At 38.6% G+C, this 27262-nt stretch overlaps 2 protein-coding genes across 6 annotated transcripts in view; both read right to left on the bottom strand.

Annotated features, from left to right (window-relative positions):
- Window positions 1-1177: 1177 nt before the first annotated feature.
- Window positions 1178-5199, bottom strand: LOC132203824 (uncharacterized). The gene is made up of 5 exons (XM_059631934.1): window positions 4954-5199; window positions 4178-4303; window positions 3946-4044; window positions 3808-3879; window positions 1178-3427 (listed from the first exon to the last, which is right to left on the bottom strand). The coding sequence occupies exons 1-5, from the start codon at window positions 4979-4981 to the stop codon at window positions 1335-1337; spliced, it is 2418 nt and encodes an 805-aa protein (XP_059487917.1). The 5' UTR covers window positions 4982-5199; the 3' UTR covers window positions 1178-1334.
- A 338-nt stretch (window positions 5200-5537) lies between these two features.
- The window catches only part of LOC132204043 (unconventional myosin-XV), a 38857-nt gene continuing 17132 nt past the window's right edge, over window positions 5538-27262 (bottom strand). For 2 of the 5 annotated variants that reach the window (XM_059632270.1, XM_059632266.1), the window contains 35 exons: window positions 26969-27211; window positions 26724-26910; window positions 26571-26669; window positions 26333-26515; window positions 26027-26271; window positions 25793-25975; window positions 25335-25457; window positions 24913-25040; window positions 24625-24862; window positions 24388-24571; window positions 24190-24328; window positions 23491-23661; window positions 23113-23300; window positions 22754-22855; window positions 22293-22439; window positions 21962-22189; window positions 21748-21902; window positions 21474-21691; window positions 21191-21410; window positions 20999-21141; window positions 20765-20937; window positions 20455-20712; window positions 20284-20399; window positions 20084-20228; window positions 19902-20019; window positions 19548-19636; window positions 11382-11605; window positions 9756-9885; window positions 8153-8326; window positions 7638-7851; window positions 7400-7581; window positions 6965-7282; window positions 6702-6906; window positions 6513-6646; window positions 5538-6453 (listed from right to left, as the gene is read on the bottom strand). In XM_059632270.1, the coding sequence (XP_059488253.1) occupies window positions 6205-6453; window positions 6513-6646; window positions 6702-6906; window positions 6965-7282; window positions 7400-7581; window positions 7638-7851; window positions 8153-8326; window positions 9756-9885; window positions 11382-11605; window positions 19548-19636; window positions 19902-20019; window positions 20084-20228; window positions 20284-20399; window positions 20455-20712; window positions 20765-20937; window positions 20999-21141; window positions 21191-21410; window positions 21474-21691; window positions 21748-21902; window positions 21962-22189; window positions 22293-22439; window positions 22754-22855; window positions 23113-23300; window positions 23491-23661; window positions 24190-24328; window positions 24388-24571; window positions 24625-24862; window positions 24913-25040; window positions 25335-25457; window positions 25793-25975; window positions 26027-26271; window positions 26333-26515; window positions 26571-26669; window positions 26724-26910; window positions 26969-27211 (6253 nt within the window). In that variant the 3' untranslated portion in view covers window positions 5538-6204. The remainder of the gene's footprint in view (window positions 6454-6512; window positions 6647-6701; window positions 6907-6964; window positions 7283-7399; window positions 7582-7637; window positions 7852-8152; window positions 8327-9755; window positions 9886-11381; window positions 11606-19547; window positions 19637-19901; window positions 20020-20083; window positions 20229-20283; window positions 20400-20454; window positions 20713-20764; window positions 20938-20998; window positions 21142-21190; window positions 21411-21473; window positions 21692-21747; window positions 21903-21961; window positions 22190-22292; window positions 22440-22753; window positions 22856-23112; window positions 23301-23490; window positions 23662-24189; window positions 24329-24387; window positions 24572-24624; window positions 24863-24912; window positions 25041-25334; window positions 25458-25792; window positions 25976-26026; window positions 26272-26332; window positions 26516-26570; window positions 26670-26723; window positions 26911-26968; window positions 27212-27262) is intronic. The other 3 variants (XM_059632268.1, XM_059632271.1, XM_059632269.1) reach the window with 3 other exon arrangements.

Below are 27262 nucleotides of genomic sequence, written 5' to 3'. Positions count from 1 at the left end.
ATTTTGCTGGCCAAACACAAAAAGTAGTTTTCCCCTACCCAGGAATGATTTATTGGAATGCTCCGAGTACGTGCAAAGAAAAAATCTTTTGTAAGTGAGACGTGGAAACGGTTGCAAGATCGCCAAACGCATTCTTCTGCATTCTATTCATTCTATACATTATTGTGTTGGCCTGTCGCGCTTTGTTCTCACAGTCGGTCTCGTTCGTACCCCAGGGGCATGTGCAAGAATTTATTCACCGTCAAATTGTCTCAAATACATAGAATAGTTTGGAATCAGCACAAGAAGAAAATGATATATTATGATTAATCACAATGATAAAAGGAGGAAAAAATTGCAAATAAAGCGAAACGAAGTAAATCTTGCCGATTCATTAAAATGTTTTGTAAAACAATTTCCTTAAAAATAACTTGATTATTAAACAAACAAAAAAATTTAATATCTGATATTTTATTTTACTAATAAAAAAGTGCGAAGCTTGGATTAAAACAGGAAATCATGAGAGAAAATCGACAAAGGCGCGCGAGAGTGTTTGCAAAATTTAAAAAGAGAATTACGACGAAGCTAATTTACCTGGATTTGAGCAGCAATTATCTCTGAAGGAGGCGGATTTCCGACTCGAGTGTTCGGATGCGACGCGGAAAGTGGAAAAGCTGCTTCTTGTCTGGGAGGAGCGAATCGCTAGAGGTGAAAGCGAAGGTCATTCGAGGCAACACCTCCCTCTTCGCACGTACCGCCCTGCACAACCTGTTGCACCCCGCAAAATAATCTTTACCCGTCCACGTATGACGCACGCACAGAGTTGGTGCGTTCAAATAGGAGCAAGTTCCGTATGTGGTCGCAATACAACAACTTAAATTAAAATTGTTATCAAGCATTTAACGAACACGCTGAACATGTCATGATATGACTGTAACGGAAGAAAAAATATATGTACTTGCGGTTTTATTTTTTTTATGTCAAGATAAATTTTAATAGGGAATCTCTCAGGAAATTAAATTGGATTAAATCAAGAATAGATTTATAAATTTACGTATTACAAATAATTCCACTGCAGGAATTTTTGTTGAATAAATTTCTAATATTAAGTCTAATTAAACATTGTTTCATCCCTATTTTGCATTATGCTTTCAAAAGCGCCATTAAAGTTGATCAAAATTTTGAAATTTTGGTTTAAAATTTGCTGTTCATTAAATGAAACTTCAAATCTTCTAATACAAATGTGTAGAATTTAGTTTCTTATTAAAATTGTTCTGCCATTCATTGACATATACGATTGGAAAATAAAAAATATTACATGGTAAATGTATAATTTGAACACATCTGTGTCTTGATTACTCGATAAGTTGAACGTCGCTGTCTTCATCGTCGTCGTCCATGGTCAGGTCAATAAAAATTTCTACTGCGTTTTGATTAATTTCAGGCAAATTATCTGCCTGTGAATCACAAGCATCAGTTCTTTCCTGCCGCAGAACCTCCTCCTCCTCCAACTTCTCCCACTCGTCCTGGTCAGCAACCTCTTGAGAATGACCTTCCTCAGGAGGATTTGGTTTTGCCACCAAAACTTTTTCCTCCACTTGATTTTGAGCCTCTTCAGGCTCTGGACTTTCCTTATTGTTGGACTGACTCACTTGTCCGGACTGCAGAATATCCATCTCTTGCGGAGCCTCGGACTCTGTCGGATGCGGCACGAACCGACAATATGCCTCGTGGTCCTTTAGTAATTTCAAGCACGGCTGCACAAACTTGCAGCGGCTGCAGTTGAAGGGCTGCTCGTGATTGTCCAGTTGCTCTTCGCTGAAAAGGATGTCGTGGCAGAAATCGCACCGGTACTTGAGGGGCTCTGCGGATTTCCAAGGTTGCGGAGGGACAGGAACTTTTTCTGCCGGTGCAGGAGGAGGAGGAATGACGAGAGGGGCGGTTTTCTCTTTCCCCTCGGGTTTGTTGCACTTGTGGTGTTTGTACTGGGTGAAGCAAGTGGCGCTGAACGAGCAGTCGGGACAACTCTTGGACCGGGTGTGTTTCATCAGGGCGGTGGACGAAGGCAAGTTTTTCCGGCAGTGAGTGCAGATTTTGCTCCTTTTCCGACCCACGCACTGCGTCTGGTGTTTTTCCATCAGGCCGTAGCAAGGCAGCGTCAAATGGCAGTTGACGCAGTTGCTGAGCGTCTGATGGACCTTGCGCATGTTGTCCTTGACCGATTTGCCGCAGAAATCGCACAGCCACGTGCTGCCGACCTCCTTGTCACCGCCCCTGCACAGTTTCCAGTGTTCTGCTAGTTTCCGGCAGCAGCCCAAAAACGTGCTGCATTTGGAGCACTTTTTCGAATGCTGGTGATTTGCCAAAATTTGGCTCGAATCGAGGCTCACATTGCAATATTTGCACATGACGGAATCCAATGCTGGACTCTCCTCGGGGGTCGATGTTCCTGCTTCGGGGTGTCCGGCTTGGATGTGCTGCTCCAGAAGAGTGAGACAATTGAAAACTATGCTGCATTTGTGGCAGCGCTGCCAAGATTTGTGCGATACAAGTTTCACCTTCGTCTTTAGATCCTCGTTGCAAAATTCGCATATTCTGCTCGGCTGTGGCTTTTTCAAAGTCTCATTTTTCAGGATTATTTTTTTCTTCAGCTTGACCAACGGAGGAGGTCTGACGTACTCTTCGTTGATTGTTATTAACAGCGAAGAAGGGCAATTGCCTGAAGCTACCCACTTCTGCAAAACCTGGCACGTTTCTTTCTTGTGTTTTCTCACGAACGCTTGCTTCGGATAAAAATAGGAGCATTCATGACACCACATGTCTATGCTTTGTATGGACAATTTTACTCGAGATCCATTTAAATTTTGTTTTTTGTTGGCCATTCTTTTCTCCACTTGGCACCATACTGAGCAGAAAAATGTTCTCTCAGGCACAACTTTGCTGCAAAAACCACATACATTTTGGACATTTTTTGTTTCTATATCGTCAACGGGCGCCTCTTCCAAGGCAGCAATTTTTAAAGGAAGTTGATCCTGGCAGTCTTCACTGGAATGGCGTTTGGCAGGTCTTTCTGAATTCAATTGAGATTCTTCTCCGTTTTGATTCAGCTCCATAGGTTGAGAATTATCCTCTTTTAATTTCTTCGGCTCAACTTCTTCCGAATGAGATCTTTTTTGTGGTGCAACAATGACTGACACTTGGCGCAATTGTGCGGTACAAAATTTGTCTTGAGCCGTGGTTGTGGAACACGGAGAAGCCGACTCCACTTGCCGATGAGCGAACTCGTTAGGAGACATCGTCGCACGAGTCTCAGGGTCACTACCACTTGTTGGTTTTGGTGAGCACCAGGGGGAATTTTGGTCCCTTGAACTTATTGAGCTTGGAGATGAAAGCGAAACAATCACAGAAGGAACAGGCGGTGCAATGGAATGGGGCCGACTTGCATGTTCTGGAAAAAAAGTAGTTTTATTTCAGTTTCAGAAAAATGCGTTGACAATTTTTTAAATCAATTCCTTGTCGAATTGAAATTCGGCTATTGCTTGATAGGTTTTATGACGATTTATTATTATTGCATCTTTTTGCTTGTGTCAAGTTAATAAAACATTTGTCTTGGGGTTGCAGCCATAATAATGCACGAGCTTAGTCGTGTTTTGTTGACGACAAAGGGCTTGTAGAGCAGTTTATTGATTTTTTGTAACTTACAATTAGAATTGATATCGTTTGAAAAACACAATAGCTTCAGTTTTATAGAAATAGCCAAGTTTCCATATAACAATTATTTTAAATAAATACTAAATTTTTTTAACAATTATTAAACAAATTTAGTACCTGGACTGGAAAAAAAATTGCGTCCTTGATTAATCTGACTGGAATGTGAGTCTTGCGCTACAGGATGGTCACCTAAAATAATTTCATAATAAAATATTTATTAAAGATTTCCGCTAAATAAATTATTTTAATCATTACCTCGCGTGTGAGCATTTTTAGGACATATTTGTCCAGACGCGTGGTAAGTACGATTTGGGCCAGCAAATTTGGTTGGCTGATGATGAGATTGATGAGCACCTTCAATAAAAAATAATTTATTAGAGAAGGAAAAAAATATTAATATTTTATAAATATAATTATAAAGTACAGAACTATGAACAATTTAATTTAGTAATTAAGCAATTTTATAATCGCAATTTTCAATATTTACCTGGAGAGCTGACGGAATTGACGGATCGACTTAGATCTAAGGGACAATCTTCAGTAGACATGGACGGTGTTAAAACTCCAGCCATTCCAGGCTCAGACACCGACATTGCTGGCGCCGGCGGAAGTTCTGAAATATCAAGGAAATGCTTTATGGTCAGATTAAGTTTTCTCCTCTGAAAACAGACAACAATCTGTTCACATAAAACGACAGCTGCTTCAACAAATATACACGTGAGCACAATAAAATTATTTATTAGAACCACTACATGCAAGCTGGTCATAGACTTTTTTTACGTCCTTCTATATTTTAATGATTCTGCTGTTAAATACATAATCGGAAAGTCGAAGCAAAAATGAAATTGCATAAAAGATGTAAATTAATAAAGGAATTATTTTTAAAAGAGGAAAGCGGCAATCATAAAATTACTTGGTCAGCAAAAAATTATATACGTGGATTAAGGAACCATCAAACGAACTTTCCACGCATAATCTTTACTGTAAAATGTGGGAAAATCAAAGCATACTTTGTGGTGAGGGATGCTAAGGTCAGCGTATCAAAATTATGACTTCAGTTAGAATAAGTTCAAAATCTCTACTGAAATAAAGAAGTTGAGAGACGACGAAGAAAATTTGTTGGCAACATTAAATGAGTTAAAATAATAATTTGGGATGTTGCAAAATAAAAATATAATAATTATAAATACTCTGTACGCAAGTGTATGCTTGAATTTTACAAAAAAAAATGTAAATAATGAAAGTTAATTTATTTCAACTTACGATAAAGCCTTTGTCTAAAAGGCTGCATGACTTTTGCAGCCCAATCGTGTCACGACATTTCAAAAACGAGTGTTTTTCCTGATATAAATGGCATATAATTTCAAAATAATGCATCCAGCTTTGATTTAAGTTTTTTCCGTTTTGCTTTCAAATGTGGCGAAAGGCGGAAAATTAAAGACGACAGGTCACAGGTGAAAAACACAAGAGCAGAAACAGGTTTTCGTTGTTTGGCGTCAACTCGTGAACCTCGCCTCGAGAAGTTCACGAACTCGCCACCAAACCAAAACAAAAACGACACGCCCCCGTGGGACGCAATTTTATTGGCTCCTTGGGACAAGCGCAATTTAAATTAGAGCGCGCTAATTTGGCAGCATGGACGATCAATTCATTTTTCCTTGGGCAACATCAACATCACACTCTAAAATAAAATTCCAGAAAAATTAATTAAAATCTATACTTTTTTTAAATTAATACGTGAAAACTCCTGAATTGGATTTGCTGGCTTTGGGGAAATACAAATTATTGATTGTTGAACAAATTAATTTCTGATAAAAAAAAGAATTGATTTAATGAAGGTCAATAAATTTGTTATTATATCCAGAACGCAATAAGTGGATCTTTTTATTTAAATAATAATATTTACAAAACAACTTAACTGTTGAGGTTATGTTATAGCATTTATACTTTCACTACTTTCAATTGACAAATTGTAATAAATTTTGTTGAATACAATATTTTGTTTAATTGTAATAAAATATCCTCAAACATCTCTGTAGTTTACGTTTCCGCATCCATAAAAGAGTAGCAACAAACATTGATTGCAAATGGTTTAATACAATTGCATCACAAACAAGTTTTTTTTATAGAAATTCAAATTCTAATAAATTTAATTTATATATTTGGATAATAGTAAAAATAAAATATCCCACTTATGATAGCACATACAAGATGCTTTAAATGAAAAAAAAATCAATTATATGGTTTAACAAATTTTTCAAAAACATAGAAATCCTTTCTCGATGCAATGATAATTGTATTGTTTTTGTTATTAAAAACAAACAGAAATATATACCTCTGATGCATACTTTTGAATTGAGCGTTTGCATAATTGGCTATTACAAAGGTGTATTTAAATCGTCGCCGAATTATAAACTAGATGCTTAGATAGGCACATGGATAATCATTATTTTACACACTAAAATTATTTGATCTACTTTCTTCTCGTTTAAATACAGCACCGATTGAGCTGAGCTATCTCGAGTTGAGGCTGATGTCTGCTGGGTGGTCGTGGGGTTGGTCTGGTCCTCCCCGCAGCCTCTGCTCCATGCTGATGTATTGCCTGATGAGTCGGGAGATTTCGTGCGCCTGGTCGGTTTGCAAACGAGTAATGCGCTGCTGCATCAGGTTGCCACACTTCATGTCCAGATAAAGAATTCCATCCTCAGATTTGACCTTCCTTGTCGAAATCACTTCGCTGAATGGATAGTGCATCAGAGTCTCCTGAAATGCCAAAATTCATTATGAATTTTTTGTAATAAATATAAAAAATTTATTCTTACATGAGTGATGAGATCTAAGAAGTGAACTCCGTGTCTGTTCAGGGCCAAAATGTGGTCTGACCTCTCTTTCGGATCAGATAATCTCTTAACAGCAAAGAAGCTGGATCCGAAAAGCGGCCACTTGGACAACAGATCTGAAATTTTTAAATTAATACCCTAAATTTAAACATTTCAAGTGCAAAAATTTACCTAAAACTTGAGCCTTTGCTTGGGAAACGGTCAAAGGTTCCACCTCATGCCAGCTTGCCTGGACCATGTTGACCCATTGGGGTGGTTTGATGTCCCTGACCCCAAGTGCTGGCCTCGGAAGGAGGAATTTCGTTTCCTTCATTGTGGGCAGGTGACTCAGGTCGGCAGCTCGGTGCAGCAAAGCGGCAACCTTTGCAATGTCGTACTGAAAAAATAAAATTAATTGGAGGATTTGATTTTGGTGGGCAGAAGGGATGTTTTACCACTAGTTCCTGGTCAAGTTGTTCCCCGGGCATGACGAGCAGCAGCCCTTCCAGGTAATCCGGTGCCACTTGATTGAAGACGACTTCAACGTAGAGGGCACTTTCGAGTCTCATGGGGTAGAACCACACAGAGCGGCAGAAGATGAGGTAAAAGACCTGCTGGTTCTTGTGCAGCTCGGTGGTGACGTCAAGGACGTACTCTTCCCTCGCAAGCGGCATTGTGAACGAGTCGCCCTCGACGATGCAGTAAAGAGAAAATTCTTCAGTCTCTGCGCCGGACGGCACCCCAATCACAGTGCAAATCTCTTCAATGATGTCCTGCACAGGATTTGATTAATTATTAAAAAAAAAAACTATCTCTTTGGGCTACACAAATTTATTCCATTGTAAAGAAATTATAGAATTTTTAAAGAAAAAAAAATGTATTTTAATTACCTGGACGACAGTGGTTGATTTTGTGTTAATCACCCTTTCGGTGCCGCCAGGCAGTCTGTAAATCTGGCGCTTAGAATTTCTGCCGGCGCTGATTGCGGTGATTTCTTCGACACTGGGAACATTCTTTCGGCCTCCATACTTGAAGGTTTTCCGCAGGTTTTGCAGGCAGACGGTGGCAGTGCCTGTATTCAAATTTTATACTTCAAAGTTGATCTGCTCGATTTTGAGGAAAACTCACCATGATAAGCTCTTCTCTTGTCGTAGGCAGCAGTTTCCAAATACTTGAAGAGGTAAGGCTTCAGTGTGGGTGAGCTTGTGAAGTATGCAGCGATGATGCTGAAGAGTCTCCAACCCCTTTGGCAAGAGTCCGGCTGCGGCGATTTGTTGTTTGTGGTTTGCTTCATAATTTGACAGTAGACTTCGTCCCTCAAACTTTCGTGTTTGTGACAATGCTGAAAATACACAATGAAAAATAATTTTTAAATTTAGGGGATATTCACATGCTAAGTTAGCACCAAAAATTCCCATGAATTAAAAATTAAAAGCGTAGATAGTACAAATATGTTCTTATTAAAAAAAAAATCAAAATTTGTCTACATATTAAACAATTTTGCGCCAAATTAATTTCAAAAAATAATCTGAAGTCTTCACAAAAACCTAAAAATTTAATTTAAGCATTTTCAGACTTTCTTTATTTAATATTATAAAATTTCAGGAATTATAACGCAATTTGAAACGTTTTAATGGACTCACCATGAGAATGGTGTAGACGCATTTGACCTCGGTCACCTCAGCTGGCATAGGCAGGTCGCCCATGTAGCACATGATACTGTTGAAACATTCAATGGCCAGATCGCTGAGCTCGCCCGACTCCAGACGCAACAAGGACTGCTTCGGAGGTTCCGGAGAAAATTTCACCATGTCAACCTGCAACGCAACATGAAAAATTCATAACACCTGAATTGTGTTGCTGCAATAATTGCACAGCAATTTGGCACTAAATTTTCGGGTTTTCGCATAATGTGGACATAAAAGACGCGAAAATCGTGATTTCAATTTGACACGTAAGTTTTAATGATTCGCAATTTTCGTGCGTTTTAAAAAGCACGTGTTCAATTCCTCAATTACAATAACAAACGCAGCACGTGACTTTCAGATTGCTGTGGATATATCGTGCTTTTGTGTCCATTGAAATGCAGTGTGTATTTGCACATAATGTTACTTTCTAAAAAAAATCACTGATAAGCCGAGTGCGATTGTATCGCATGTTTTGACCCCGTTGCCGCCGCCAAACGCCATTGAATGGCGAGACTGCGTTTAAAATTTTCATTATATAATATACCCACTTCTCCAAAAATATGACAGGAAATTGTATTTTATCGTACGAAGCGTGCTCTTTGCAAAATAATTAAGAAGTTAATTTCACAGCTTATGAAATCAATGGAACATCCTGATAACCTTTCTCTACCAATTATATCTATGTCTTAATTAATAACAAAATTAAACCAGAAATATTTAACTGCCAATAATTATTGGAAGCATAGGAGAAAATTTTCAATTTTTTTGTAATAATTTGGTTAATGATTATGGCCATTTATATAAAAATTAACATTGCTTACAAATTTCACCGTGCTTTAGTGCCAATCACTAATTTAAAGATTTTGTAACAGAGTAAAAAGCTAATTAAAATTTAGAAGTTCCTGGTCATTGATCATGGGCATCGAGAATCAAAGGCGTGAACAATTCAAGACCTAAATTAACATCTGTTCTTCAGTTGCAAATAATTATTTTGCCGTTTGTGGCACCCAAATCTGATTTATTGAAAGGCAATCTAACGAGGCGCAGGCCAATTCATCAGGCGCGTGATCCTTTGTGCAGAGTCGATCGAGCGTGCACATTTTCTGAGCACCGAAAAAATGCCTCGCGTTCTTCAGATCTGCAGCTACTTTCTCTCCTGATGGCTCCCAGAGAGCCATTCCACGCACGACCTACTTCAATTGCGCGCTCAAATTCATCTCATAATGCACACACACGCCGCCTTAATCAATTTAAATTTGTGCGCGTTCCCTGGGCCACTCACATTAACTTCGTAACAAGCAGCATTTTTCTTGATTTTATAATCATTTTTATGGACATGAAAACTTTCCTTTACTTTTGGGGCAACGCATATTGCTCAAGTCAAATGCACGCCACTAAATTCATAATTCACTTAAAATCTCTTACTTAAATCAGAGCTAAAAATGCATTTTAGCAAAGTTGTAAACTAATAAAAAAACATCCCGCGAATTGCGAAAAACCACAAACTTTCTATGCATGTTTTTTTTTTTAGGATTTATTATGTGAAATATATTTTTACCTGTTCCTTCCACGTCCAATCACTGGTGTTGTCTTTGCTCTTCTTTTTGTTCTTCTTGTTGTTCTTGATGCTTTCGATAACCTTTAGTGATCCGCTGATTGAACCGTCTGCAGTTTTCAGCATTTCAAACCTGAAACAAATTGATGGAAATTATTAAGAGACGCCGATCTCACGAGCAAGTTTTGCTCCACATTTTCCCACACACAGGGAAAAAAGCTCGACGGCGAATTCTTTGCAATTGTGTTTGCAATAGCAATGCACTCGAGCATTAACGCTCTGTATAAAAATATATAAATGAAATTTAGAGCAGGAAGTAACGGGCAAACTCATCAGCCAAGGTAAACAGAGTGCGCTGTAAAAAGGGAAAATCTTTTGCTGCTCGTCTACTTAAATACAATTTTCACTGCAGATTATTTGGATAAGATTGAAAAGGCGAGATGAAATATCAGAATCCGCGCACGGCCACGAAGAGTGAAATGCGTGGTGTGATCTTTCACGGATGTCAACCGAGAAACTCAAACGCTTTTGCCACGGATGCCGACGGATCGGCTTCATTGTCTTCAATCAGATCTATAAATGCTTTATAATTACTGGATTTTGCGAAGGGTTCAAAATATCTCCAAATAAAAAAATCCATCAAGTAGTTTTTAATATTCTAGCATTCACTTCAAGATCAAATTATTAAAATTAAGAAAAACGAAATCATTGAAGTGTTTTGAGAAAAGTGAAAATCATTGCGATAGAAATTTAAACGTGCCACACAAAAATTGACGATCACTCAAAGATCACTTTCATTAATCAATACTTAACCCCTTTGGCACTTTCGATAAACCAGTTGCAATTAATGATCTTAAATAAACTTTCTAGAGATTGTGTTGAAGAGATCCGGAAAAAAAAATATATCAACAACAAAATGGATATTTTAACCATTTTGGTTTTGGCTCTAAAAATAAGTATAAAAACCTTTGCGCGGGCAGAGTGTCCGTCAACAAGTGTTGGCGCCACGACGAAGACCTCTTCAACGCGGGGGTTTCGGGGTAAAGCACGAGGGGCTGGAGGCCGCTGCGGTAAGGACTCCATGGCAACATTGTGCCGACCAGACACTCACTGCCGGGCCCAATTCTCACTCATTGTCTGTCCGACGCGCGCCTTCCCACCCACTACTGCTGTAGCCTCAGGTCGTGCAAACAAGGTACGTTGAGTCGGCGCGAGAAGGCGCTTCAGACCCTGAGACGCGTTCGTTTTCTCACATAATTTGTCCTGGCTGGCGAATGTACTTATCGAGGCTTTTCGCACGAAACAGTTGCATTTTAATTGTTAGCTAGGCATAATTCGGTGGTGGGTTAATAATTTCCACGCTCATGCTTAATTTCCACAAAGATCTCACGGCGATGAGAAAGTGTTCTTCTTTATAAACATCCGAGAGTAGCGGAATAATTCAAAAATTGAAACTTTTTAGCATTAATTTGACTTTTCGGTCAAACTTTTACTTTTTCTGCGTGTGAAGTAAATTACCACATTGTGCAAAAATCAACACAAAAACGAAACAATGCCGAGCGCAAATTTTGCAGACTTAATTGGAGAAACCTATTTTTCTACCTAAATATAAATGAAAATAGCACTGACTTTTCAGGACTGTTTCTGAAGTGGAGCATGGCGAACTGAAGAAGGGAGTGTTTGCCATCGTGCACCATGCTGCTTGACCTGCCCTCGCGGCTCATGCGGCCCACAGGCGGTGCTGCGAAGTCCTTGTTGGCCACAGGGACCTGCACCTGAGGCAGCATCCCCCTCGTCCAGCCGTCCTGTTCGCCCTGCAGGTGCATTTCAACCTGTTTCTGTTGTTGTTTTTGCTGCAAAATTATAAACAAATAATATTAAAATTCGCTATATCTAATAAAAATTAATTATAAAAAGCTGGTTGTATTTTATAACATGAAGTAATGATTCAAAGCGATTCAAAAGTAATTGTCCGCTGAATGCAACCTGGCGATCGTGAAAGACCGACAGGTTGCCTACCTACCAGTTACCGCAGCTGCTTCCACATTGGACGTGAGCAACTGATTACATTAAATTTATATTTTATTTCCACTTTAAGTTTATTTTCCAATGAGGTTAATTATTTTTTTTTACATTTTTTCAATTGAAATACTGGAAAGTATAGATTATTTTTTATTATTTAAAGATTGAACAATAAAAATTGCAGGTTGCAGTACATTATAATATTAGTTTAAAATTAATATACTTTTAAAACTTAAGCAAATTGAATTTGCTTAACTTTTTTTAGCAACTGGAAGTTCTTCATTAAGTCTTAATTGCTCTAAAAATAACGTTCCATTATTTACGTCTGTGATTTATAAGCGGTGTCTGATTATAAGACAAAGGAGCATTAGCGGATAACTAGAGCTGAATGAATCAATTTTGGCAATTAATTTTGACTGGCCATCTGGAAGTTTGCAGTGGAATAAAACTGCATACAAATGCGAGTGTTTTTGGGTCTAATGCGCGTCTAATTTCGGTTGCGCGGTCGACTTTCTGGCTGATGGTCAGTGAGCGTGACGACAGATGCGCGCACTCGATACAAAGTAATAATTGTGTGTGCACCTATCTGCAAATCTAGTTTATATAATACGTATTATAACTGGGTCTGCTGCTTAAGGGGAACACCGGCAAAAAGTACACCAAAGCTGCACCAACTTCCCAGTTTGGAAAAAAACAAAATTTGCTTTTTTGCTTTGAAACGATTTAAGACTAAAAATTCTATTAAACTGGTCCAAGTAAAAATATTTTGTTTTTGAGCATTAAGTGCTTCATCAATTTTCTTAATAAAAACCACAAACGGCGGTGAAGTAAAATGAAATTAATTTTGAATAATATGAAACGCCATTTGAGAAAACCGCACAATTTGAGACCAAAACGAGAGCTTGTTCTACAAAAGCCTACCTAGTCTCATGCTAATTTTCTGTATCATTTTTGTGGCCATAAAGTAGAAAGTTGAAATCTTGTGAGCGCGCGCGAGCCTACCTGTTATAATAACAGTGCGCTTCTGTAATTGTATTCCATAAAATTGGGATCTTGGAGGAACGCTGAGCAATAATTTACACCAAAAGCCATTGTTTATTATTTGTAAAAAAAAAAAATATTCCATTATTTGCCATTGTAACGCCAGACATTTAAGGAGCCACGCGTATGAAACAATATCCTGCTGACACGTGAGGCGATAGTATAAAAAAACAACAACAACAATTATTATTAATTTGGATCTTCCGCCCAAGGTGTCTACAATTCTTACGTTTCAAGTACGTTGAGACCAATTAGCTGCGAGCAATGAGTTTTATTTCTCTTTCCAACTTGTATATATTTTATAAGTCGATCAAATGACTAACAATGAGAAGAAATAAAGAGAGCAGTGTATGTATTTTTTATAATTCAAACGCAAAGCAGTGTGAAATTGTGCTGACCACTCACTCGCTCGTGACAAGTGAGACAATAATTGAATATTCATGGCCCGAGGCATAAAAAGTAGTGTTACAATCTGTCCACTTTGGAAGGACGGGTGGAATTTTTGGCGTCTCGTTTAGCAACTTGAAGGGATCAAATACAATAGACGTGATTCAATCGCGTTACGATAGCTCGCTTGGCGTAATAAATAACAACTTGCTAAATGGGTGAATGAATGAATAGTAAAAGTAGTTTTCTCCTCGCCCATTGGGTGCACGACTGGAATCAATTACGCGCGACTGTCAGCCGCGTGGTAATTTAATATCTCTCACACTCACTCGCAGAATCAGTGAGACAAATCGATCGAGCACGTTCAGAAGATGCTGCGGTATTTTATATTTTATTTATGCAAAGGTCGCGAAGGCACTCGCTCGGAAACACGCTTTGGTTTTGAAAGTTGACCACAATTTGGTTGATCGCTTCTGCAGCTCCGAGCAGACCAAATTGAATTCGTTTTTCCTTGCAAATTCTTTTATCATAATGGCCTTGCAAGACGAACTGAGCGTTGAGAAATGAATTGTAACTTTATTCTTTGATCAGTGCAGTAATTATTACTTATTACACACACAAGAATAATTTTCAATGAGGTAAAGGATCAGCTAATTAAATTAAAGAATTCTGATCAAATTGTCTTTTAATATTTTTTTAAAGCGGAATTAAACCGTTTTTCACTTCATGGCGACTTCTATTTTTTTGGAAGATTATTTAAATCAATTCCCTAACTTTTAATTTATAGAACGGTTTAAAGTTTTAATCCCATCTTGCAAATTGAATAATGAACTAAATAATATTCTGTAAATCCATACCGATTTGTCGTCTACGTCGTTGTCGGGATGCTCGACGGCCAGTCTTGTTTCGTACATTCGCACTTTTTCCTCCAGCATTTGCAAAGTTTGCTGAATATCCTTCAAAGTGTCGGAAGTCCCAGTCTGCTCGTTGTCGGCCGCCTCCGCCGCCTCGATGTTCTCCTCAGTCAAAAAACGTCCACTGCAGTTTGCGTCTGATGAAGACGCGGTTGACTCTGCCTCGGATGAAATTTGCTTGCTGGGTTTGACCACTTGCGAATAGGCGGGCTCAAGGGGTGGCGACGGCACCGGTGCTTTTTGCGTGGGCGCTTCGACGTCTTCGTACGTGCCGTCGGACATCATCACGTCCAGCCGGACGCATTCTTCGACCACCCGATTTTGCTGCTCGTCGTCCGAACTGGCGATGGAGGCGGGCGCGTGGCCGTCGGTGCCCGAGTCGGCCGCCTCCTCGTCTGCAGGGGGTGGTAAAGACGGGCTTTCGCTGCCTCCAGAACTGCTGCTGAGGAGGCTGTCCGTCGACGTCGTCCGGCCTCGCATTTGGCTCTCTTCGTCCGCGTGGAATTCCGCCAGCACCGACTCTCGGTGCTTGAGCTTCCGCCTTTGCATCATAGTGAATTTTCAGTTTTAAAGTCTAATCTATTTTGAGTTTTGACCAAGATATTAATGTCATAATTTTTTATAATAAATAAAATATATGTATATATATATTTTATTTTACTTCCATTTAGATTTCTGTAGTAAAAATAAACGGATTTAATGTGAAAGAAGTAAGACGGGAAGTTATTATAACGATTTTTTTTCTTCGAGAAAATAAAGGGTGCTGTTGCTCTTTTAGTAACTGTTAACATTTTTGAACTAATTAACAGAAATTAAAAAAAGCTTCTTGAAAACAGCCTTAATCAAAATTCTAAAATTGACTTTTTAAAAAGGACTTAAAAACAAATACAATTTCCCCCAGCTATTTCCCACAATATTTAACCTGCAAAATAAAAGAGCTAAAACCACTCTTTGTTTAAATAAGTAAATAAAAGCAATTATTATGTTACTGAATTAGCTTAAATAGTGTTTATATCAGACTCTATAGCAATTAAAATGTAAGATAAAAAAAGACCTATATAAAAGAAAAACTATTGCCTATTTTTTTTATAGAACTTTTGGAAAATAATGCTTAAAAGAATATTGACACTTTTATAATTTAAAAATTGATTTAAATCTTGGCCAGTTTAAAATCCTAGTATTATTAATGTTGTGATGCTACCTGAGAGTGTCTGGCAAGTGTTTCCAGTTACTCTGCATTTTGTCCTGCATTTGTTTGCGCGTGTCCGCCTCATCCCGGGTCTCCTCCATGAGCTCTCGGTTCGTTTCCTCGGCAATGAGTTTCAGGCCTCGAAGGCCGTTGCTCGCGTGAATCAACCGGAAAAGCGTGGACAAGCGCTTGGACGGCGGCACCGCCTTCCGCACCACACTCTCGTCCGCCGGCATTTCACATCACTCGCCGAACAAACGGACGGACGGACGGACGGACGGACGCTTTCGAGACACTCGTCGTTTTCCTTCGCTGGGGCACAAGCACAGACTAACCGACCTAACGTGCAGCCGCTGCGAGAGTTGCGGCTTCGCCACGGTCTGGTGGGGCAGCCAGCGGGGGAAGCGGAGGCGGCTCGCTTTTTTAATACTTGACTCATAATTTTCGTTTCGCATTTCCTCTTTTGCCGATTTTCGAGGCTTAGCCTAGCAATTTATTATCCAACGCGTCTCGCGTAGGAGTGAAACATGATATATTGTCTGCGCTTCCACCCATATTTATTAAAGATGTTGATTTTTTCGGCAAGAAGTGCTTCTTAATTAACAAAATTTTTACGCAGCTCCCAATGAACGAAAAAACAGATTTTTTAAATTTATATCAAGGTTTGTTTTGCATCATTGACTCATAAATTACTTAACAAACTGAATTTTTGGTTATAATCATTTATCTAAATTTCAACTAGTTTGCTGAAAGGACAAAAAGAGTTGTTGATTTTTTTAACAACTTAATTAATTAATCATGATTGCATTCTTTGATTATTCATCAATTAAGAAAGATTTCTTCAGTTACTACCTTAATTTAACATATTTTGCAATATTTTAATCAACAATTTTTTATGAAAGGTTATCAATAAAAAACTTTAAATAAATTGAAAAAAGAATAAAGGAGAAAATACAAATTTTCAAATACATTTTGTACAGAACGAGTGATGATTGAATCAAATAAATGCTACCTCTGCTTCATGTCTTCATTTAAAGAAAGAAAAATTGAGCGCAATCGCCGTTTCTAAAAATAAAAAGTAACACAATTGCAAAATCAGTGCAATTTAGCAGACAAAAATTAAAATTAATAATACAATGGTCTTTGCATTTTGGGACACGAGAGAAATTTAATGCTAACGGGCAAAGAGAAATGGGACCTGAAATTTTTTGCTCGGGTCTCGGGTACGTTACTTGTCAAAAGTTTCCACGTATGCGGTTGGCGTGCTTTGTACGCACATCTGCTGTGGTAAATTAGTCAAAACTGCAGCACCAATCATGCCGGACATCTGCATCTACTAATTTTCGTGTGCGCTGGCCGTAGGCAGTGACGGAGCAAAAAACGTGCTACACCAGTTATGCCATGTGAAAATTATATCCCTGTGTATTATTTATCTGGTGGATGGAGACAGTTGTCCTAGCTGCAAACGGTTATCTCAACTTCTTGCTGTAAATCGACGAAATGGGTGCTAATATTAAATGGAAATTTCCTATTGAGGCAAAAAAATAAATTCGATTTTGATTTTGGGGTGCCAAAGATTCAAAAGGCTGTTTTAAATTGAAATTAAGACACATTTCTAGCAAAATTTCTTTGCATGTAAGATTAAAAACGTCCAACTAAGAAAGTTTTCAGTTTTTGCCAGAATTATCCAGCTTTCCAAAGTGAGGTTTTCAGAAATGTCAGGAGTTTGTGCGGATTCTGTGTACGAAGGAAAAGAGCGTCAACCGCCCAACAGCAACTTCCCCACGACGGTTTCTCTTGGCGTGCGATTAGAGAGTGCTTTTCAGCTGAGCAAAACTTGCGACCGATTAACTTGTTCAAATCTGCGTAATTTTGCAAGCTCGGCGATCAGTAATAATTACAAGTACGCCTCTTGGAATGAGTTTCACTCTCTTTTAGCAAAGTAAAAATTAAAAAAAGTATGCATACTTCCTTTTCTACGACGATTATCTCAAATCACATAATTCAAACATGCATTATCTAATAAATTTCACCACCTCGGTCCAATAAAACTTTAGTTAATCGAACGAAGATTCAAAACAATTTCTATAAACTTCCTCTTTTTGAAGATTTAATTACGCTGAATTGCTAAAAAGTGCTGCACAAAAGCCGATGCCTTTATTTCAATTAATTGAAAACTCATCTTGGCATTGACTATGAAATTTTCTCTTTTTCAGAGTGAAACTGCGCGACGAGCGACGAGCATTCCTTAGGCCTAGCAGATCGATCGTCGAACTCACGACCGGTTTGAGTGTGGACCAGACTCGGTGCATACTGACCTGGCCCAAGGTAATTGGATAATTAGGCCAACTGCATCTCTTCATTCCGACTGCACTTCTGCAGACAGAGTGTTCGATAAACGCAGCAATACCGTTTAACTTTGCGCTAACGGAACTGGTTGTTGTTGCGCACTTGCATTTTAAATTATTTCAAAGAGAATCAGTTTTTTTTTCTGCTGGCGTAACCAATTTCTAAAAATAGCTTGCTGGGAATTCAAAAATTTTCACTAAAACCAAGAAGTATTCTTTAAATTTTTTAATTAGCAATAGGCTTTGGAATTTTATTTTATTTGAAAATCAAATAAAGAAATCTAGAAATAGGAAAACGTGTAGCATAAAATTTAACCTATTGATTTTCCTTAATAAGAGATCATTTTTTTAATTAAAGTTAAGATTGAAATCTGCTTAAATTGGAACGAATATTTTCTCATTTGTAATGCATTGTGCACTCGGAGGAAGCAGCGCAAGCATGTGCCACATAAGTGTACCGTGAGGCAGCAAAAGCCACATGTGTGCCCGGCTGGCTGATTTATTTATTAATTCCTGCTCGTCATCCATTTATAATAACAGTAACGCACTTGATGTGAAAACCAGTGGCATAAGGATTTCTCGGATGTATCTGGACCACATTCTCGTCAAATTTGTTTATAACCAACGTTGCAAGTTCATGTTTGATCGTTTGAGAGTCAGTGATGTTAATCACAAATCGCCACTACAGCGACGCTCTATATTGTATGCAATTAATTTAAACGGGTTCAAAACTAACTATTCAATCTCAAATAAACGGATTCAACCGGAAATTGATTGCAAATTGGCCGTAAAATAGTTACAAATTTTTAGACACAGTTTGATGAGTGCATTTCTTAATTACTCAAATAATTCGAATAATATAATTCTGTGACTCAATTTGTGAAGAATAAACATTGCTTATTTCATTGCACTTGGTTTAATTATTTAGCTCAAAGAAATTATTTATAATTAAATAAAATGAAAATCACGAAAAAATTGCTTTTTTTGCAAAATGCTTCTACTGAATTTTCTTTCAAATTTTTAACTTTTGTCCACACAAAATTATACAGCCTTATTGCTCTAATACTATTCTTATATTTTTTATTGCTTCTTGATAATAAGGATCCAAGGACAGGCACACTAGGAAATTAAAACTAAATGGAAATAATTTTGGCAGTTTTATGGCGTCATAAATGAGAAAAGCTTGGTTTGAAAATTAAATATACAGCTTCCACTTACGTTGGTGAGATTTGAGACTAAAGGAAAGTGTAAGTGAATCTTTGAGAATATTTATAAGAGAGCTTTTAATAAATGCGGTTGAGATAATAACAATGGCCAACAATAATAATATTAATCTGTATTCTGGCTCGAGTTTGGTTGGTGAAAGCAGAGGCACACGCATTGGCTACAGTTGTTAAGTTGGCTGCTAAAACTGCTCTGCCTTATTTTCTTCATCAAAAATTCACTCCTTACAAGCTTTCACCTCTCGCGAGAATCATAGTGGCATTTTGTTTTTAACTTTGCAGCCGAGAAGCTTGATAAATAAATTAACGTGTGGTCGTTTATCGCAGCACTCTTATCTTGGATGCTTAAGTACCTTTTTATATCAATAAATTTCTTTCGTGACTGGGTTTTATGGAGAAAGTAAAATGAATTGATACAATTTAGTTTTCAAGTGATCATGTACATATTCAAGTTTCACGCTTTTAGTTCATTTAGTTTTTAATTGAATATCATTCTACTTTTGGCATATTTATTCTTCAATTGAACTTAATTGTTTAGTTTTAATAATAAAGACTATTTTTCTCTATAGTGCTTTGTTTGAATCATTACCATCATGTAGTATGAGACCGATTCACAGGAAAATTAATTTATTTAAAAAAATATAGATGGATAATGTGAAAATGGTACTCACCACCATGATGGCTTCATTGCGCCCAAGCACTTCAACCAGATCGCAAGGGAAAACTCCACTACGACCATTCGTTGAGCCATACAGCCACCCTGTGAAAGAAAGAAAAAAAAATATGTATCAGGGGTTTGAATTTATACAAGTACAGCCCAGCGGATACCTCGGATACTGCAAAATTTCTGCGTAAAAAATGACAAATGAATCATAATCTGAAACGTCTGAAATGTCTTTTGCTAACATCGTTCATAAGCAAATGAGGACATGCACCTTACTTTAAAGCAACTATTTTTCAATTTTGGAGCTATAACGTTAACGAAAACTATGTTTGTATTTTTTATTTAACAAATCAGAACTTACCTTTCTGAATGTATTGATCTTTGTTGACGACTTTTATGAGGTCGCCTTTTCTGAAGGCCAGCAGAGATGGCTCTCTTGTTGGGTGATCACTGACAGCTCTCACAAACTCGTGCTGCTCCTGTTTTTGAAAATAAAAAAATGTTCAGAACCATATCCACGCCAGACGCAAAAATCTAACTTACCTTGTCAATTTCCACAATATAGCGCTCAATCATATTTCGGATCTGAATTGCTCTCTGGGTGAAGAAAACATATCTTGTGCCAGAGGTCAGTACAATTTGCAAGGCACTGCCCTTGACAATTGAGGTTTCAGCAATTTCGTCAAAGCTAAAAACAAAATCCATCAGTACTTATAAAAAATTATTAAACTTTTATTAACTACCTAAATGTATCTAAGACTTGGAGGTAGTCGTTGGGAATGCTTTTCTCTCTTCTGATTAACCGAATACCTGAGTGTGAAACAGCAAGATGCTTAACGTCAGGATTTTGGTGACTTCCCTGAAATTTTAGAGACTCGCATATATTTTCCTTTATCAGGTATTAATTTTCTTACAGTAATGGGAAAGATTCTGGCAAAATATGTTGGCCAGTCTTTAGCAATGTCCACAATGTTCTTCTTGATTGTCACTTTATGGTGAGGAGAGTGTAAATTGCTTAGCGTGATGCCATAGCTGTCAAGCATTTTGCGCATTTTGTTGCGCTCCTCTCGGCTGATTCTGATACAGGCAAGGCTCAAAGCATCCTGCACAACTTGGCAAAAGACCAAATGCAGCGCTAGAGGGTTGCTAAGCATCTCATTTGGCGAAAACACCTTTAAAAAAGTCAACATGTTTCACATGGCTCAACATCCTGAAAACAATTACCTCTTTCCTTATGTGTAATTTCCAGTTGACTCTGTTGTAAGTGAAGTGATTTGCACTGCTGCTTGCAGAGTATAATTTTGTTTTGATATTCTCTAAGCTTCGTGCAAATTCCCTGTCCATAGAAACTGGAGTTGACGAATCTACAGGCTGGAGGAATTCAGAAGATTCCTCAACTAAAAATATTTGCAAAACGTTGAAATAAAATATCATCTAAATGCAGAACTTAATACGTACTTTCGATTCTGTCCGCTTTGTCGGTCAGGTGTGTAGAAACCGAAGATCTCCTCTCCTGCACCCGCTGTTGCATTTGGTACGAATCAGACTTGATGGGCTGAATTGGTGGAGGTGGCGATCGAGGTTCAGGCACTTGGTTTGCGCTAAAGCATAAAATTTATTATTTATAAAATCCTAAAATCTTTAACATACTTTGATGAATAAAAACTGCTTGATCTTGAAGCAGGGTGATGTTGATGGATTGCTTGCTCCATAAAATGAGGAGTAACAGGTGGAGGCGGTGGTATCGGCCGACGATTATCTTCATATCGACCGTTCGATGACTTGTCTTGCATTCTCATGTGTGGAGGAGGCACAACACTTATGTCTTTTGTTACAGCCTCGACTGAATCAATGGTGTCCCATCGTCCAGCTTAATAATTGAAAAACAAGATATTATTTTGAATATATTATTTTCGCTACAATATTAATGTACCTAATTGTGCTTCTAGCAGCAATTTTCGGTTGTCCTCAAGTTTCTTGACTGCCTTATGTTCTTTCATGGGCAGCAGAGATGGCTTTTCAGATTTCGTTGTTGAACGCATGCTGCTGTGATTGGCAGTGACTAACTCCAGCTTTTGACGCATTTCACTACTGATTCGCAATTTTCCAATACTTCCGGGAGTCGTCTTTCGGGGACCAACTTCAAATGCTCTGAACATTGTTTATAAAATAAACTGTACTACCATTTTTTTTTTGTTTATACTAACTTGAAACCGGACTTTTCTGACTTTGGTTCGATTGCGTCTTTCTTGGCAGGTGTAGTTTCCTTTGAACTTGGCGGACCTTCCACCTCAAATTCTTCCCACTCGACAGCGTCAGTCCTATCATAGCTCATAACTGTGATTCCGCCTTCACCCAGGTCCTACATAAACAACAATCATTGTATTTGTTAAAAATACTTTAAATGAATTCAGAAAATACAATGGGGTGTTGGTGCTGAGCTGATCGGCGATGATGCTGCCTAATTTTGAAATCCATGAAACTGTCAGGGTTTTGTTCCACGCTGTCCTTTGGCGGTGGCCACCTCCATTTGCCTATTCTCACGGTTTTGGCTCTTCCATAAAGGTCAATGAAAGGACGGGACCCAGAGGGGTCACAGTTTTCAGGTGCTGGAGGCATTGGAGGAGGTGGCGGAATAGATTGGCTCTGCTAAAATATTAATTTTACGTTAAAAATAATTTTTATTCGGGAGCAAATGTAAGCATTAAGATGGCAGATTTAGATAAAAAAATAAATTGAATTAATGGTATACCTTTCCCACAGAATCTTGTGAAACCTTGCGGTTTTTTAGTTCAGTGAGCACACTACCGAACACAGCATGCTGAGAAGTGCCCTTGGCACTGCTCTTTCTGGGGGCCCCCGACTCCTTGCTGCTCACTGGTGTGAACATATTTGAGTTCTGCAAGCATAAAAATCTCTTAATGTAGATGCAGAGCCAAAAGTAATTTTTAATAATAAAAGAGTCAATAATGACATTGATTTAAATTAATTATTTATTTGCTTCTTTATTTATTTCCAATTCTTCAGTTTAAAAATTAATCTTGATTTAAAATTAAAAAATTTATTATTTAAACACTATTTTGGTGCAAAAATATAGATTTCAACGAGAATAGTATATTAGTAAAATCAGCAGTGTTTACCAATTACCAAACAAACAACAAATAAAAGCATATTGCAGAACAATTTCCCAGTGGTATGAAGTGCATTCATTACCTGCTGGGGAGTGCTTCGATGAGGTTGAGCCACTACGCTTGGAAGCGGTGGCGGAAACAAGGGCGGGGGTGGTGGGGGCGACATCTCGGTGGCAGTGTGAACCTGAGAGAAGATAGCGTGCGCATGATGAGGACAGAAGTTGAAAGTTACAACAGAATGTCACGCTGCATTATTTTTGTATGAATGATGCAGACAAGTAAAAAAAAAATCAGAAACAGACAGAAATTTTAACATTTTATCCCAGACACAGATAAAAAAAAAAAAAAAAAAAATGCAAGAGCATAATTTTTAAGACTTTCACAGCATTCAAGAGACATCTACAGTGCAAAAGATATAAAAATCAACACATCTGCACTTACAGGTCTGCTGGATGAAGCTGGCGAAGCCTGTACATGCAGCATCTGTTGCAACGCTTGATTTTGGGCATATAGCTGCTGCTGGATTTGCATGTTTTGAGCCATTGCTGACTGCAAAAAGGCATGTTGCAGGTTTTGTTGGTAAGCAGCCACTTGGCTAGGATCCATTTGATTAAAAGGTAAGTTCATTCCTGAAATAAAACAAAATAAGAAACTTGAGTTTCTGCCTAAAAATAAAAATAATTAATTATAAGAAAAAGGAAAAATGTACAAATTTTTTGCAAGCATTTACGGGAAAATAATTATACAAGAACAGTTTTAAATTTTCATAATATACACAAGTTTTTTGAAACTAAAAGGAGTCTGATGGGATTTTCAGACCTTGCATATTGTAGATTGGTACAGGAACAAAGGGCTGCTGCTGGCCTGCGGGTGTCGAATAAGGCAAGCTTGCGGGGATGCTAGCTTGTTCAGCACCCATGGGCGTGGAAAAGATTGAGGGTGAGCCAGGAGAGGCCACGAGACTTCCTGAGGCCATGAAAGCAGCTTGTGCTGAACACAAAGTCCACAAGAAAAAAAACATAAGTGCATATTGCAACACATAAAATTGTGCATTTCTACTCAAAACGTCAACTGCTATCTAATGGCAATGAAAAATTAAAAAACCACAACCTATAAAATCAATTTGCAGCAGTTGAGTTTAACTTTCTTTATTTGTGCATTATGAATTAGTTTATATTTCTATAAAGTTTTCCGCTTTCAAAATTAAGTAAATTACAAGCTAATTTTTTATGGAAATAATTTATAACCAACATAAATTCATATCACATCATTAAATTTAGAGTTTTAAGGCAATTAAATCAAACCACATTAAGCAAAAGTGACTCGACACTAACAATTATTAAAGATTTGATCGAGGAAATTTCAATCTAAATTGAAAATGGGACTATAAAAAGCTTTATTCTATCCAGAAACAAACCTGCAAACAATTTTATGTACAAATACAAACATTTAATGAGCCTTAAACTCTTTAACTTGAACCGTAAGCAAAAGCATGCTAACAACTAAAAATACACATACCTGCAGGTGTGTACACTGGTATAGTTGGCATCATCATCTGCGTTGGCGACATCATGCCTGACATGATTCCCATCGGGGTGGGTGATGTCATTCCAGTTATAGGGGTGAAACCAAATCCTTTGGGTTGACCTTGGGAACCCTGAAATCGAATATTAATATTTCAGAAATCGTTGATTGAAAAAGTCGAGAAAGTTTTACCGGAGTTTCCACTCCTCCAACACTATCTCCTCCACCTTTAATGGTGTCTACAAGAGTGTCGGCTGAGCTGAGTTTCTTGAGACTGCCATTAAGTGAAACTGGGGCCAACAGCCCCTGGATGTAGTCCTCGACGCTTTCTGAGTTCACGGTCTCCGTTTCACTCGAGGCAGCGCAAACGCCGCGTCTAAAATTATAGCAATAAACACATTGTAGAGAAAAATAAAATCATTATATTACCGAGTTCTGGTGAGGGACTGTGTGATGGAGGCCACCTCGTGGTCAACCTCCTCTTCATGTCTGCACTCCATCTGGCCGCTCTTTCCCTTCTGCCCGCCGCCCTTGATAGATGCAGCCAGCGAGCGAGCGTCCGACAACTCGTCCAAATTGCCGTCCAAAACTGGCATAAACAGGTCATCCAAGAACTGGTCAACGTCTGAGGCCTGCGAAGGCACCCGCACTCGGCGTACGTGTGAGGCTAAGAGTTGAAAGATAAATTTCGCTAACCAAAAACATTTGAGAATGTACCGAGGGACGGCGCTTCACTGGTGTCTGAGAGCGCTGACGACTTGACGCTGTACTCGGATTTCTCAAGGTAGTTTCTGCTAGAGTGACTTCCGGGAGTTCTCTTAGCAGCGTTGTGTGATTTAATGAACCTGGAACAGTCAAAGTTCAAAGTTCACTTTTCTTTACCTTGTGCTGCAAGACGATGAAAAAAAAAGGCAAAACATATGATTGTCTCATAAAAAAGACTACACAGGCAATTAACTAAGTAGGCATGTGAAAGGAGTGCTTTTTGTGCTTTTATAGAAGAAGGAAAATATTGACAGGCGCAGGTAATACTTAAATGCAGATTTTCTATGATCAGCTTTAAATTTTACAAGATTAATGAAATTAAGAATGATGAATTCTGCATTTAAGTGACTTTGTGAGTTACAGTGGGCACCGACCTGGGGTGGCCTCTGCCCAGGCGGCTATGGCCAAAGTCGAATTCGTTGTGGCCGTTAGAAGGCAGCTGGCTGGTGGAGGGGCTGTTGTGGCGAGAGAGCTGGCCGTCGTGCGTGCTGCCAGTGCTGAGAGTTGACACAGAAGAGTGCTAGGGTCAGTTGCGTGCCATCAGTCTGTCGACTTGGGGACCACAAGGGACCCCTTGGCACTACCTTATCTCACAAGAGTGCGCCGTATTTACAATTTAGGGGAAGGGTGCTTTTTGTTAAGTGATTTTCCACTAACGGGAAAGAAAACTTTTCACAATTAAGATCAGTAAATTGGATTAACAAATTAACATGCCTTTAAATTGTTACTTAAAAAGTTTGATCAATATTATTTATAAAAAAAAAAACTATAGTGAACAGAAAAGGGGTGCGTACGGTGCGAACGTTTTTTCAAATAATGAGATTATACTTACTTGAAATTATTCTTGTCCCTATAGTTGTCAAAATCAGAAGCAGACACTCTCCTTTTGCTGACCCCATTGTCTACAGACGGTGGCCTCCTTGGCCTACGATCAAAGAACTCGGGCTGAATATGTGGTGTGCTGAACTCGCTGCCGAGTTCACTTTGCATGTCCATGTTGTTCTCTTTGAAATATCTGAGACAATACTTTAATTTCAAGCTGATTTGTTATTCTATTGATAGGCACCTGTCATTCAAATTGCTGCCGCTCAAGCCAAACTTTGACCACTGGCTTTTGGGAACGTCTTCGTTTAATTTGCTGACGCCTCTCTGGGAAATTGACTCTAAAGCTTCGTCAACTTCTGCTCGACTCATGTACTCTTGGTTGTGCACCATTACGGGCACTTCCAGCTTTTCGACTGATCTGTAGCGGTCATTTAGCTTACTTTGAGACAAGCCAAGGCCCTTCAATTTGCTAGCTGGCACAGGCTCCTTAAAAAACAAAAATCAGTGCAAACATTAATCTCTTGCTGGGGAATTCATGACCACTCACATCTCCTAAGAGATTGTCCAAGCTTCTGCTCCGGGTTTTCTCTTCAAAATATCTGTCATTCAATGCCGATTTTCTTGACAGACCAATGTCGTTTGTGTGGTCTCGAGACTGAGAGCGACCTCGGCTAGGTTGCTGCGCGTCAGCCCATTTTTCAGAAATGACTTCGTGTGACATTTTCCTTGTCTGAAGAGAATTTTGCGTTGCTTTTTCAACTAAAGACGAATAAAAATGAACTTACAAGTTGCTTGGTAACAGGTGGCTCTGGAGGAGGGTTGACTGGACGCCTCGGTGAATGGTCATCTATATCGACGGTCAAAGCCCCCATCGACGAAAATTGCTGTTGACAAGTTTTTTTACTCCGTTCCTTTTGACAGGAAGTGATAATTCTTACGGGCATTCTCTTTCCCTTCTTTCCTGACACGAGGAAATAATTTTTGACCACTGGGAATGCAGGCGGCAGCTCCATTTCAGACACAAGGTCCAAAACATAGTCAAATCCGCACATTTCCCGAACTTCTCCTTCATTGTCATCCTCACTGTGGCAGGACACAGTCCAACCATGACACTCATCGATCCCTCTGAATATCACAAATAAAATTTAGTAAGAAGTTTTTAAATTCTCGAGGCGTAAATTACCTATCGCGAATGACAAGTCCTGCAAGTTCCTCTCCTGTTATCCAGGATTCGACTGGGGTGTTCCTGACTTCCCCATCAGGGAACTGCACTTCAAGAGCCATATTGACCTTTTTGCGGTTTGCTCTCCATTCGAGAAGAGATGGAGGGTATGCCCTGGCCATCTGGCACTCGACTCTGGCAGACTGCAATAGCTTGCGCTGGCAAATGGCCTTGTAGCCGTTATAAGCACTGTCTGACACATACCTTAAAACAATTAATTAGGTAAACTGAGCTTTTTTTTTATAAAATATTATT

This window comes from Neocloeon triangulifer, unplaced genomic scaffold, assembly GCF_031216515.1.
Source record: "Neocloeon triangulifer isolate White Clay Creek 2 clone unplaced genomic scaffold, ASM3121651v1 ptg000020l, whole genome shotgun sequence".
Classification (NCBI taxonomy): Eukaryota; Metazoa; Arthropoda; class Insecta; order Ephemeroptera; family Baetidae; genus Neocloeon; species Neocloeon triangulifer.
The sequence above is the reverse complement of the archived record's forward strand: the minus strand, read 5'-3'. Positions and strand labels throughout refer to the sequence as shown.